This window comes from Gallus gallus, chromosome 9, assembly GCF_016699485.2.
Source record: "Gallus gallus isolate bGalGal1 chromosome 9, bGalGal1.mat.broiler.GRCg7b, whole genome shotgun sequence".
In the NCBI taxonomy this organism is placed as follows: Eukaryota; Metazoa; Chordata; class Aves; order Galliformes; family Phasianidae; genus Gallus; species Gallus gallus.
In genome coordinates this window covers 18,214,754-18,228,886 of record NC_052540.1, presented here as the reverse complement: position 1 = coordinate 18,228,886, position 14,133 = coordinate 18,214,754, and the positions used below count along the sequence as shown (strand labels likewise).

At 36.4% G+C, this 14,133-nt stretch overlaps 1 protein-coding gene across 12 annotated transcripts in view; it reads left to right on the top strand.

The window, feature by feature from the left end:
- The window catches only part of NAALADL2 (N-acetylated alpha-linked acidic dipeptidase like 2), a 379,774-nt gene that overhangs the window by 164,362 nt on the left and 201,279 nt on the right, over positions 1-14,133 (top strand). For all 12 annotated transcript variants that reach the window (XM_040705739.2, XM_040705733.2, XM_040705736.2 and 9 more), the window contains one exon: positions 10,950-11,445. In XM_040705739.2, the coding sequence (XP_040561673.1) occupies positions 10,958-11,445 (488 nt within the window). In that variant the 5' untranslated portion in view covers positions 10,950-10,957. The remainder of the gene's footprint in view (positions 1-10,949; positions 11,446-14,133) is intronic.

Genomic DNA, 14,133 nt, shown 5'->3' with positions numbered 1-14,133 from the left:
TTTGAATGATGTTCCTGGGGAAACTAAAAATTATTTTTCCATTTTTGAGGTTGAGGAAAATATACCAAGTTGTGGATCTTTATCCTTCTGTCTCCGCTTTTTGTTTATTCATTGATATCTCAGAAGGGAAGGAAGGGCTGGGGAGACCAAGGACCTAATAATAGTAACTACAGCAATTGATGCAGTTTCTCAGAGGTCTGCAGAAAGACTGAAGAAGCGTGTAAGCAATGATTGGTTGCTATTATGTTTATGCTGTGAAGTCTTTTCTTATCTTTAAGGAAATACACCCAAGTATTATTGGAGAACAGGCAATGAAGCTATAATTCATATTCTGTTTAAAAAAAAAGATACAATATTAAAAATACATAGCAATTTGCTGGATTTAATAGTTTCGTCTATTATTCAGCCTCACGAATAGCAATGTTTCTTGCACACCTTTTCAGAGTTTGCTATGGATAATATTGCTTAATTTTTTTGTGGAATTGTGTCCTTTGGAAATTAGTTTATTGATTCTCCTGTTTTGTTGCTTGTTGGTTTTTTTGTTTGTTTGTTTGTTTTGTTTTTTATTTTTGAGAACATTGGCTTCTTAATCATTCCTAGCTCTGCTCACAAGGTGATTTGAGAACTGGTGATTGAGATGATGTAGAATTAGGTTGGGAATAAAGTCAATAAAAAGTGTTACAGATCTAATGACATTGAAATTCCCTTGAAACTCAAGTGTTTTTAAAACATGGTTGTCTCAAGTAGGGAAAGTTTCCATCTGTTCTTGTCACTGGGAAAACACAGCAGATAAAGCCCAAGCTAGGAAGCAATTAAACGTATTCCTGCCAAAGGAAGGAAAGCCAAAGATCTGATTTGTTTTCCTCCTCCTCTTGTCTGAAGGGTTCACTTATTAGCACTTCTTAGAAATTAAAAGCTTGCCTGGCTGACTCCAGATCTTGTCTTGTTAGATGTTTTAGGAACTGGCATTCTGTCCATATCTGAACCTGCTGAGCAGCTGCAGCATGTCCTGGTAGGAATGCCTGTATGTTTGTCCGACTCCAACTCTGCTGGGGTTACTGGAGAGTGTTTTGGAGGCGCAGAAGAGCGATAGCAAGGCACCGTGCTGGAAATATGCATGACCAAATCTGAGTTGACACAACCCTTACTTGTTTATTTATTCCGTACTTTTGTCACGTAAAGATACCACAGAGAAGGATATTTGTACGCATTTTGATGACACACAAATTGAGTGAAACTCTGCTGCAAATGCGAGCCACAAAATGAAATGCTTCACTTACCAGGGGTTCAGGAAATGTGCATCATTCATGTGCTTCAAGGGTTACAAGTCAAGCAGTTTTTAGCAAACTGCTAATCTGCTGTGCTTGCTATATAGTTATAGTTGGTTGCTGTCCCATGAGCTTCCCACAAATGCTCATACAGTCTGATTACCATGGTTCACATGCAAAGGGCTCTGGCCTGGGGACTACCACGTCTCATTAATGGAAATGAATTTTGTATGCCATGGCTGCTATGGCTGTGCATTAAGGCTTTTGTTTCTGTTTCCATGCCTGTCTTTTTTCTGTGTTTATGTTTTAGGTCGGAATGTCTGTGCAAATTTTAATGGCTGGTTATATTACAGGTTTGAGGATTTTTATTTTTGCAAAGTAGTGTTATTTTTAATAAGAAACAGATGTATCAGCAGTAGAGGAGAAGCGAGAAATTGCATAATCTGTGTTCCTATTGAACCCTTTAGCTGTGGTTGAACACTCTATGAGCTCAGTTTTAGGACCAGGGACTCCATCTGCTCATGGCCGCAGTCACACTGTGGGTGGGACACTGGAGCACGGGGGCCCTACAGGTTCCCCACCATCCAATGTTTCTGTCGCTCTATTTCCGTTTAACTATCCAGCATTAAGAGAATTAGTGCAAATGATGCATCATCCCATCTTTTTAAGAAGCTGTAATGTATTCTGCTGTGAAATGAATGTTCTGTTTTTCAGTTGATTGCTAAGAAGATAGGAATTAGTCTTCTCTCGCTGCTGTTGCTTGGGATATTTTTGGGCTAATGTTGCTATTTACAGGCAATCCAAGAGAGGAAGTAACTGTAAATATTAGCAGATACATAAAGTATGTTCAGTGACTGGTCAGCCACTGCTGTTCTGTGGCTATTTAAGAATTCCAGTGTCAGCAAACTGTCATATTTTTCTTTTTTAAGAGATGTTGTGTGAGAGCATGTACCTGAACTCAGGTATCCAGCTTCTTACAAGACCATCAGCACACATTTAACTGGTGGTATAAAGCTGAGTTAGTGCAAACCGTTGGTCCTTCTGTTCCTGTACCATTCTTGTAATTTAGATGGCAAGTGCTGTAATACGTCTTAGCATCAGGGCTATTATACAGCTTATAGCTTACTTTAACTCAGTGTAATAAGCTCTATGTTTCACAAATGTTTCTTTTCCCCTTGTTTTTGTTCTTTGCTTATCTTCAATTGTTAAGGTCTTTAACTCAAAAAAATACTGCAGTGTAAGCTACTTAAGTTCTAATAGCTGTGCACAAAGGTCTAAAAGATCAGGAAGGTTTTTCACAAACTTTTCCTCTAAAGGAGCTGATTTGTTTATTTTATGTTGTAAAGTATTTATTATGTTCCTTTCTGAGGCTGCTTTATTTGTGGTAACGTATTACATTTACTTTTTAAGAAATTATTACTTTAACTTTGTTAGTGCAGACTAATGGTGTCAGTAAGAACTGCTCAGAGTTCAGCCTAATAGCAGTTTGTGATAAATTTGCAATATAAAAAAGTTTATCTGCCAACTTGTGGGTGTCAAAAGAGACTATAAAAGGCTGAAATGGGCAAATGAGAATTGAGGTCTCCTTTAGGATGATAGACTTGTCTAGTTTATTCAGTGTGATACATTCATCTTCATCCATCTCAGCAAGGCTGAGAAATGTGCGTAATTGATGTCTGAGTGTCTATCACATAGAGGCTACTGATGAAACAACAAACCACATATCCTGGAAGCAGCAGTGCCTCTTCTCCCTGGGCTGTGGTCGTGACAAGGTGGAGTTTGGCAGAACAGACCATCAGATCTGGCTGCTTTTTGGGATTTAGTTCTGGAAGGGATAGCACCAAAGTGTAAAGCTCTCCTGTAGAAGTACTGCTCTATAGGGCTTTACATGAAGATTTACTTAAATGACTTGAACATGTTTGCAAAGTGAGTGATCCTTAAATAAATGAATGAATCAGTTTTCAATGTAAGACGCTGACCTCGCTGCTGCCTAGTGTGGAAGGCTGGATCAGGAGCATGTCAGGACTGTGTAACAGATATAGAGCCAAAGAGGCAGAGAGAAGGGGTGCTTCCTTTGATTCTGTGTTCCATGAATCCATTAAGGATTCCTCAGTTGACCTGAACTAATGCACCTCGGTTTTTGCTTTAAAGAGAAATCATGAACTCATTTCAGCGTGTAGACATCGGCGCGCTCAGGATGCTGAATGTCACACCACATTGACTATGTGTGAAATAATGTGATAAATTCACAGGAATTGTACACCATGCAAAATTACACCTCTGGGCAGACTCAAATGACCAAACTTTGACATTTCTCAAACTTGACAGCTTATTTCAGTGGAGATTTAGGAAAAAAACACCACACAAAACAAAACAGAAAGGTCAAAGGCCACCGAAGGTATTACCACTGCACTCTTTGCCTATAGATATATCGATGCTAATTCTTCTAATATTACATCACATGGCAAATTAACGTTTCCTTGTTGAGACCCTACAAACAAGAGTAATGGCTCCATGGTTTCATTTATGGCCTCAATATGTGGAAGTCCCCTGGTACTGTCACGCACCGGGTTGAGAAAGTAGCTACGGTGGATGTCCTCTAGGCTTGCCATGGAGGATAACTGGTGATAGCGTCATTGCTTTCTGCTGGGGTTCTGGAGTGTCAATGTGCCTCAGTGTGTGTGTGGGGGGGAGATTTAAACTGGATTACAGAAACATGTTCCAATCTTGGTTTGCAGTAGCAGTTGCTATGGCAACCTTACTCTGTGTAGTTGAGTTTTAACATTTGAGAGTTCACCCAGAAAATAAATTTGGTATGATTGTGAAGTAAACTTGCTTATTTTCTGAATTCTGTGGATACAGATTATTCAGAAAAGCAGAAGATGATGTTGCTGCCTTGCTGTGTTTTCTGCTATAAACCATGCATGGAAACATTAAGACTGTCATCTATCAAAATATAGTAAAATTCCAATAAAGCTAAATTGTAAATGTTGCCATCCTCAGCTCCATAATACATTATCTTTAAGGGCTCCATGTCATTGTTGAAATTGATAAAGCTCAATAAAAACCCACTGAGCAAGAAATGAAATTATTCTTTTATAAAATACACTCTGAGACAAGGTTGTTTGTTGGTACGTTTTATAAGTACTGACCCGCTTTTCTATAGCAAGTTAAAAGATCAGAGCAGACAATGGAACCATATGATTTGTGTTTATCAACGTTCAAAATATTTCATTTAAAATCTGATTTTATCAAAAAAATTACCCTGAACTTGAGACACTGGGGCTTCATATATCATTTATCTCTCTGATTTCAATGTGAAGTCTTGCTGATAGGGTGATTAATCACTAATAGAATTTGCTTACTAATTTGTCTACTAATTCACTTAGATTTACCTCCTACTGGAAGAGCATAGAACCTAGATGAATTCATGATTTATTTCCTGTAACCATAAAAGTTTGAGAAATTAATCCTAAATTCTGAGAACTGGTCTAGATGTCCTGGTTTTGTGCTGTATCACCAGGAGCAGAATGGAGCTGGTAGGTGAATTGTTCTGCTCTTTTCCCTACCGCTCTCAGCTCTGATTTCTTCAGCAGAAGCAGATTGTGGAAAGCCCTGTTGTTGTTGTTGGTTTGAGTTTTTCTTTCGATCAGTTTGTTTTTTGTTGTTGTTGTTGTTTTGTTTTGTTTTTAAGAAATGGAATCAGCCCCATATTGTTTTTTTTATATTAGTTTGTACATTTTAAAATATAGTGCACTCCTGCTAGCCAAGCTGATTTAGAGCATAAGAGCTTTGCAATGTATGTTTTTTTTTAGATTTTAAAAGTTAAAATTATTTTTATTATTCTAACAGTAATTCAGTTGTGATCGACTGTAATTAAAGAGCAAAAAGCAATTGGGAAAAAAATATATATGTATATCAAAGTGAAATGTGTCCAAACAAATGACTGGAAAAAAAATATATATTGTACAGCACAGAATGAGTCATACAAAATTAACTTTCTTAAAAGCTGCTAGGGCCTGTTACTGCAGCTATTGCTGTCAGCATTTTCAAGTTAAACATTATTTACCATAGTTTTATTTCTCATAAAATTCAGCTGTAAGCCTAAATGCAAATGCCCCTTTAACAGTTTTGGTTTTTCTTGGTAAAGCTTTGTTGTTTTGGTTCATTTTTCTTTTAGAAGCAATTACACCATCTAGGGAAACAAGGCAAAAATTGTATTATTGATGAAACCTTGACTATGGAAAAAAATACATGCAAGGAGACTGAATATTAGGTTGGTGTATAGACACTTGGTCTGAGGGAGAATGGGAAAAGGGAAAGATTAAGGTTCACAGAATATTTTGGAGGAGATTGATTCTTATGCAGTGGAGATTGCTGTTAACCTCTAGATCACACAGAGTACCCAGAAAACTGAGTTGTAACCACCAGAACGAGAGGAAAGAGCTGTTCTGGGAATGGAAGCCAAGTGAAGGCTGAGTAGTGTTATATGAACAGACAACTTTAATGTAATGGTTAACTGTGCTCTACTCATTTTTCTCACATTTGATCTGTCGTTTCTTACTTTACAGTATTGCACTTTTTTTTCTCTTTATGTGCTCATCTTGAGCCAGCTAATGAAGGAAGCAGGAACAACAGATCGTTTTTGTCACTGGTTTTTTATATGGTTGTTGTGGCAAAAAAAAAAAAAAAAAAGCCTTTTTCTGCTGTAACTAAATTAGTTGCCAAGCCCGTATCTCAAACACAAGGAAAGGAAAAATCATTACTGAAGAAAATTACAGAAGAGATGATGGAAAAATAATATTATTTTTTGAATTAGTGTAATGTTGCTGTCGACAGGGGCATCATAATCTCTTCTGCAAACCACCTTTTTTTCAGGGCTTTGTATCTGAAGAAATGTGTACAGGCCTGAAATTTGGCATCATCTCAACAAAATACTAAATAGCTGTCAAATACATCTGAAAGGCATGTATGTGTGGTTAGTGTTGATTTCTGGAACAAATGCAGCTATTTGCCCTTCCAACAGGTGACATATCTGTTTTGTATTTCCTGTGTAGAGAATAGAGAGAGAAGAATCAAAAGGAGGGCCATTAGAAAACAACCCCTGATTTTTCTTTATGTAACTATACAAAGAAAATGTAATACTTTTAGTACCTTTCCTAGGTAAAAGTTGCCTTTTCAGAACAGAACACTAAATGGACCGATGGGGTGTTCGCTCTGGGCAACATGTTAGTGCTTGCCACTTTTCCTGCTGTGAATGTGCCTGAATCCTCTGCTTGTAAACTGGATTTAACAACTACAGCACTAGTCACAAAGATAGGGGAATTTACTGAAATATATTCATATTTCTCTTTCTTTGTTTCACATTCTTTTCATGTTAGTTGACCTTTCTGTAGGGGAGGTATTACAGAGAGCCAATGTGATCTAGATGCAACACCTTTCATGTAGTCCTCGTTAGATAGCCTTCAAAGGCTTCATTGATAAGGGGTTTAAGCAGGAAAAACATCGCAAGAGGTTTCTGGTGGTTTCATAACAAGATGTACCTACCAGACAGAAGGTAAATGCATAATTTTAACATCAAAGAAGAGGAAGTTTTGAAATGGGTTTCTAAGGCAATAATGATCTGCTAAGGTTGACTCTCTTAATTTCTTGTGTACGTTCAACTGAAAGGATATCTAGCACTGATTTGATAGTTCACTAAAAACATTCTCCTCACAAATGAGTGGAGGTACAGAAAGGGGCATGAGTTTAATTGGTCACCAGTTTGCTATGTCCAGTGTTCCACAATTTATGATCTGCTTTGTTGTCCCTCTAAAACTGCTTTCAAGGTTACTTTGAGCGCATTCAGACTTCTGGCATTTTACAATTGCTCTTTTATCTTTATAATACAATATGTATTTAGTGGCAATTATATGTCGAAACAGCTTGCTGACAGATGGGTTGGATTTTCTGTCTCCTGAAATTTTGAGAAGTATGTATCATTTTATGGTCTTTGTTATTGAGAAGGCTGAGCTAGAGTATCAGAGTGGCTTTTCTTAACTTAACAGTTTATCCTTCTTTCTATTGCCTATTTTTATGTCATTATTCTCTTTATAATGTTTTCATTATCCTTCTAATTCTAACTAGAATTATATTTAACACATAATCTTCAAGTTGCGGTGCCCCTTTAACCAGCCAAGTAGGACTGATAATATGGTAGGACTGCTCATATAAAAAATATATATTTATATCATTCAGAACCAGGTGATCACTTTCTAAAATGATTTTAAAAGACACTATGTGTTCTGATCTCAGATGGTTCTTGGTAAGTTTTGTCATATCTTTAAATTCAAATAATGAACTTGGCTATATTACTATAAAAATGAAGACCTTAACTGAGGCTATTCTTGCTGTCTTTGTATTCAACTATAACACATGCATTGCTAAGCAGATCCCACCAAAGTCTGTCTCAAGTGTGATGCTGAAATATATTATGATTTTTTTTTTTTTTTTGTTATTTCAGTTCATTTAGCTTTTTTTTCTGAAATGTGGTGATTGATTTTGGTACTTTGTATGCAGGTTGAGTTCCTGAGATATTACACTGTGGAGTGTAGTTACTACTCACTGCATTAACAACCATTTAAAGAAATTCAGTATGAATTTGTATTATGTATTTATATATAGGGATTTAAATAATCTTTATTAATTCACTTCATTGAACAATAGCATGTGTTTTTAGAATGTCATAACTGCAGAGAAAACTTTAAGTATTACTGATATACAATGGATGCTATTTATAAATTAAGCAAGATCATTAGCCATGCAGCTACATCTTAAAACTGCCTTTAATTCTTATTCTGTGGGTAATACTGCCATAACGTGTTAGGATTTTATTTGACTAAAGCCTTGTATTAAATGACTCCATTTATTCTGGAGTCAAAATTATATAGAAGAGATTTGCTTTGTTTTGCTTTTGAATGGCGAAACACTCGTCTTTTAAGTATTTTCTAGTAGAAAGCAGTATGAAATGGTGTTGGGAAGATGAACCTGTTGGGCAGTTATTACCTAATAGTGTCTTATGTCACTGATGGTTTGCAAATTATTCCCTTCACCAACAAAATAGGAGGAGACAGAGCAAAAGGAAAGATAAATAGCTTGAAGATTGGTTGGTTCTGCTTTCCAAAGGATATTTATTAGCACTTGATGGCTGTTTGGCGCCTGGTAATGAGCACCGTGCACCAGTGGACCAGTTCTGAAGCTGACATTGTTCAGCTTCTTCCCCAAAAACTGGATGAGGAGACAGCACACGCTCTCAGGAGATTTTGAAATGAAGTCCAGCTGGGGAAGAAGAAGTTGATGTGGTGCATTGTAGGCCAGCACTCTGGGATAAGCATTAAAGGGGGTGCCAAATGGGGCAGAGCTACGATCAAGGCAGGCAGCCCCTTGTCTGTGCCTTAGCATACCTTACATGTTACTGTTTTCCTGTACTGTGAGGCCTCAACTGAGTTGTGTCCAGCTTTGAATCCTTCCGTTAAGAAGAATGCTGAGAAACTGTGGAGACTCCAAGCAAATGGCTCCTGATTTAGGTCTGGTTTCTTCTGCTGACAAAGGAAATGTGACAGCAACAAACTCTCTTTGGTAGGGGCAGGTGATAAAAGTAAGGGCAAGTTGTGGCACATGACACATCAGACAAGTCTGATGTTAGGAAAATTTTCAGAAGGGAAGTCCCACAGCTTAGCAGAGAAGTGCTGGCCTCTCTGTCCTGGCAAGCTTTGAAGGTTCAGCAGGACAACACCATAAAGTGCCTGATACTGTGCTGGCAATGATCCTGCTTGGAATAAGATACTGGACTAGATAATCTCCAAAGGTACCTTCCAACTAATATTTTTATGGATATATGATTATTCACTTGGAAAAATTAAGGATGTATTATTTTATAGGACTTTAGCTACAAAATTTTTTCCACTTTGTTCTCTGATCTGCAAAGCAATGAAGCATATGCATAATTTTAAGCATGCATCGTGGTAAGATGCACAAAGGTGCCTCAGAATGGCAGCACTTAAGTGATTGCTAAATTGACCAGAATCTGTGAAGCTCTGAACTATCTACATATTTTCAGGGAAGATATTTTTGCTAACAATTTTTGATCCTGAAGGACACTAGCATGATTTTAAAAGATTCCCTGTGGGTTTTCCAGTAACATTTGGATATCTGAAAAGCATGCATGTCCATTGATTGAAATGTGCTTAAAATTATGCAATGTGCTTTAACTTAGTTCAGCTCACTTTATACTCTGTTGCTTCTACTGTACATAGAAGTATTTGGACTGCAGGTGGAGAATTGATATGCAAAGTGTGTACAATAGGTAAACCTGAGACATGTACCTCAGGTATGTGCTGTCTTTGCTGTTACTGGACTGCCTGACAGGTATAGGCAAGGGATATTTATATGCCTGTACAAGGAAATAGAATCTGTAAATTGGTATTGTAGAGAGCAAAATAGACTTTTGGTGGACAGTAGACTATTCATTACGTCAATGATTTCTAACTGTTTGTTTGCTTCAAAAGAGCTTCAAACAAGCTAAATTCTTCTCTGCTGTTAAACTGGGTTCATCTATTATGTGGCCTCAATAACATTTTCTAGATGTACTTCTTAGAAAATGCCTTAAATGTCAAAATGGAAGGATAATGTAGTGTAGGGTTCAGTTTGATATCTATCACTGTGAGAAGTTTAATATCTTTATCTTCATTTTATTCTAGTTGATGAGTCTGAAGTTAGAAAGGCCCTTGATTACTGATAGTTATATGATGAAATAGATATTGTCAAAGTATGGAGGAAAATGGCACTCCACTGATGCAGTCTGTTAAAAATGATTTGTGGGATATAGACTTTGAATGTTTGTACTGGAGGTCAATTCCCCTTGGAGGGCTTGTACTACCCTTGAAGTATCTAGAAGTGCTGCAGATATGCCACGCTATTAAGGGATTGATTTTGATGTAAATATGGATCTGGCAGTGGTTTTTATTCATTAAATTGGGAAAAGTAAGTGGAGCAAAACAGCTGGGACAATTTCTAAGTAAATTCATCAGTCATTCAGGAACTATGCATTTAAAATACCTATAAATAATAGAATCTTCTATCTAAAAAGAAGCCTTTTATTGATGTGTAAGTAGGATGCTACTCTGAAATTTCTTTTTTAACTTCTCATTTCCCCGTATTTAGAGTCAGACCAGGCAGGTTACGTTGTTTTTATTTTTCCAACTTTATTTTAGCAGCATTATTTTGTACAGTCTGTGCAATAAAATTGATGTGCACAGTTAAGCTTTAGAATGACTTTCAGATAATAAATAATTGGTTTGGAAACTCTGTACCATCACTCAAATTTTTATTACTATCTTGAGACTGACAAAAGTAATGGACTAACTTTTTTGTTTTGCCATTGATACTCATCAATTCCCTTTACTCATATCCTTCAATATATTTTATCCCTTTAAATATCTTATTTCCTCTTCGATGATTATTGTGGGATTACTGATCCTACAATGAATAATAGGAAGATGGAAATAGAGTGAAACTGAGTTTCTGCTTTTAATACATATTTTCAGTTCTCCCAGGTTTGCAAAGGAGACATAAATTGTTTACATAGACATGAGAAAACAAACACTCAAGTTTGTTTTTTGTTTTTAAAATTTGTTTTCATAGTTAAAAAGATGGCCTATCACAAAGTGAATGCAGATCAGAGAACCCAGGGCCAATACCTTGACAGTGATGACCTCCAGGCCACAGCGCTGGAACTGGAATGGGACATGGAAAAAGAGCTGGAGGAGCCTGGCTTTGACCATTTCCGACTGGACGGTGCAGTCCAGCAAGATCTGGGAAACTCGCAGAGCCCTGACCTCGATCTTGAGCCCATCCAGCCATCAGCTTCTCCTAAGGGAAGATTCCAGAGACTTCAGGAAGACCCCGAGTACATCTCACATTATACAAGACAGTCACCAAAGAGCCACCGCTGCAGTTTTTTTCAGATACTGAAAGTATTTTGTGCTGCTTTGATTTTATTTATTTTTGGAATTGTGATAGGATATTATGCAGGCAAGAAATGCCCTTCTCCTCCAGCATCTCCAGAACCAAATAACCCTCATATCTACCATGAAATCCTCAAGGAAATCAAAGCTGAAAATATTCAGCAGATATACAGGTATGTGTTTTAATATTTTTTTTCACTTATTGCCATCAGATGTGAACGTTAAGAATTCCTGTGAATTTTTTAATTTTATTTATTTTTACTTACAAACCTTGGGTCTTCCTTCATGAATGATATTTATAACAATGTGGATTTGTCTTAGTTGTTGCGTTACGGAAATATATTTATTTTAAGAGGATCAGTACCTTCTTTGCTGAGTATATTAATATTACCTTTCATGTGTGTTAATTGAAAAACATGGACTATTCGGATTGAATATAGGAAAAAGTACCAGATTTTCTAGGTGCAGTCAATCATCGGATAACGTTGTTGAAGAGCAAAGTGTTAGATTGTGGTCTGTAATAACTGGATCTCCGTGAAGTCCCCATCTGATCTGTGGCAATCTTTGCTTTCTATTTTCAGCCTGTGAGTGGGATGTCAACCTTTAGTTTGCATGCTTTTAGAGGCGGAGAACTGAAATCTGAACTGTGAGAGATTGTTTTGAGAACATAATCAGGAGGGTAACTCCTTCTCCCAAATGTTTTTTAAATTTACTGACTTGAAAATACAATGTTTTAATACATAGTACCTATTAACTTGGGTATGGATATGAAGTGATATGAATTGCCTACTGAAACCCCGACTGGATTTTATTTTTAATATTTCTTTTTCAATACAGAAACTTTCTGCTGATTTGAAAGTTTATACCACTTTTGTACGAGAGTACAATCACTTTTTTCATGCAGTGAATGTGGAAGAAACTAGGTTTTCCTGCCTATTTTTTAAAGCTGTTTCTCCATGAAGGAGAAGTTTGACTTATTTCTGGCTTCTGGAAGTGACCCAGAGCAGTGAAAGTTCTTTTTTCATGGTAAAGGAAATGCACTGCATGTTTTCTGATCAGTAGTAGTTCAGAAGTGGCAGAATTTATATACCCAGGATTAAGAAGGATTGTTGTAGAAGAAATCCTAAGAGTTTGTTTGGGTATTTCAGAAGTAAATTGAAAGTAATTATTGAAATATTCCAATATAATTTGTCTCTTTTTTTTCATGTGGTAAACTCAAACCTAAAATCCTTGAAGTGGTTAGTAAAATGCTTTGAACTGGTATTACTAATAAATATGAGTTTAAAATGTATATATATACATTATAAAGGACTTCATGCCTGTTTGCATGTGCTGATCTGGCTCAACTTTATGGATCCAATTATTTTCATAATGGGAAAGGCTATAGATGATGAACAATGGTGGTTCTGCATGTTAAAGATTTAACTTCCATGTCTGCTCACAAAGGAAAGTAGACTGAGGTCTGTCGTTAGGCTTAATCATGAGTAAAGTGTTTTAATAAGCTGGATTCTACTGATACGATATTGCAGAAATTACAGAAAATTGCAGAGAACTCTGTCGGTCTCAGGATGATATTCCAATACTTTGTTTTGGGATTAGGAATCACTTGCCATTTTATTATTTTGAAGAGTACTTTAAAAACATTCTGTTGTTTCATCACTTTTCAAATTATTTTGGCTAGCTATTGAGATGTTAATTTGAATCTGGCCTTTGGGTAATATCAATTATAGAAATATTTTGCATCTAACAGAACTTACAGCGTTGCCATACTTTAATTAACGTAATACTTAAAACTTGCTGATTTTTTTCATACATAATAGCCATATTTCCACAAATGTCATCAAGTATTAGTTTCTCTACCTTTCAGTTCTGTATAAAAATATACAATCAGAGCTTTTAGATTAGTACATTACCCACAAGATTTTTCTTTACACAACATTTTAATCTGAGGAAGTTTTTACTGCATGTTCTGCTAAGCTGTTTTCCCTCAACATCTGTTTGTCAAGAGTCAAAGCTATTGCAATGAAACCTGCGTATATGGAGTCCCACAAATATAGAACACACAGCATATGTTTCTTGGGGAAAGAAAAAAAACTGACAAAATCAATATGTGTTATTGTAAGTCTTCTTTCAATGTAATATACTTTGAATTACTAGGGATAAGTGGCAGCTGCTTAGCTTGCAATTTCTAAATGTTACTGAGAATGACATTAATTGAATTTTCGTAGCTTACTACTTAGATCAGACTCAATAAACGTAAGAAATTTTGCTAACAATTTTGATAAAGGACTTAGGGGAAAAATGTGTTAAAGACACAGCTGTGCCAGTCCTTTTACCCCGGTAGACATCACCTTAATGTACTTGGAGGTCTGGAGTGGGAACTTTCTGTTGTGATGATGTCTGCTGCAACTAGAAGTTGTTCTGTTTATTGGGACCCTCTGGGCTGTAAATGAAATTGCTGAAATGCGCCAGGGGACTTCTGTTGATTTTTATTGGGATTTGGACTGGATTCTGTGCAAGTTAAATGGAGGGATCACATCGTTTGACAGCAGTTTGTCTTCAGAGTTTGCTGAAATAGGAGAGAGGCATGCCTACTTTGCTTCTTTTCTGACTATTAGAGAGAGCTCATTTGCTGCTCTGTCTTCAAGAAAAGCAAGAAAAAAAAAAGATACTGAGTCTACTATGTTTATTTTATAGGAAGTTTTGAATTTTGATTTGATTTCTATAAATTAACTTTGTAAGTGGATTCATATTGAATGATAAGTATAAAGAAAGATGGTGCTGTTCATAATTCTAGCCGTACCTTATTTATCTAATTAGTTAATTCTCTCAGACATTATTTTAAAAATCCTGAAAGCCCT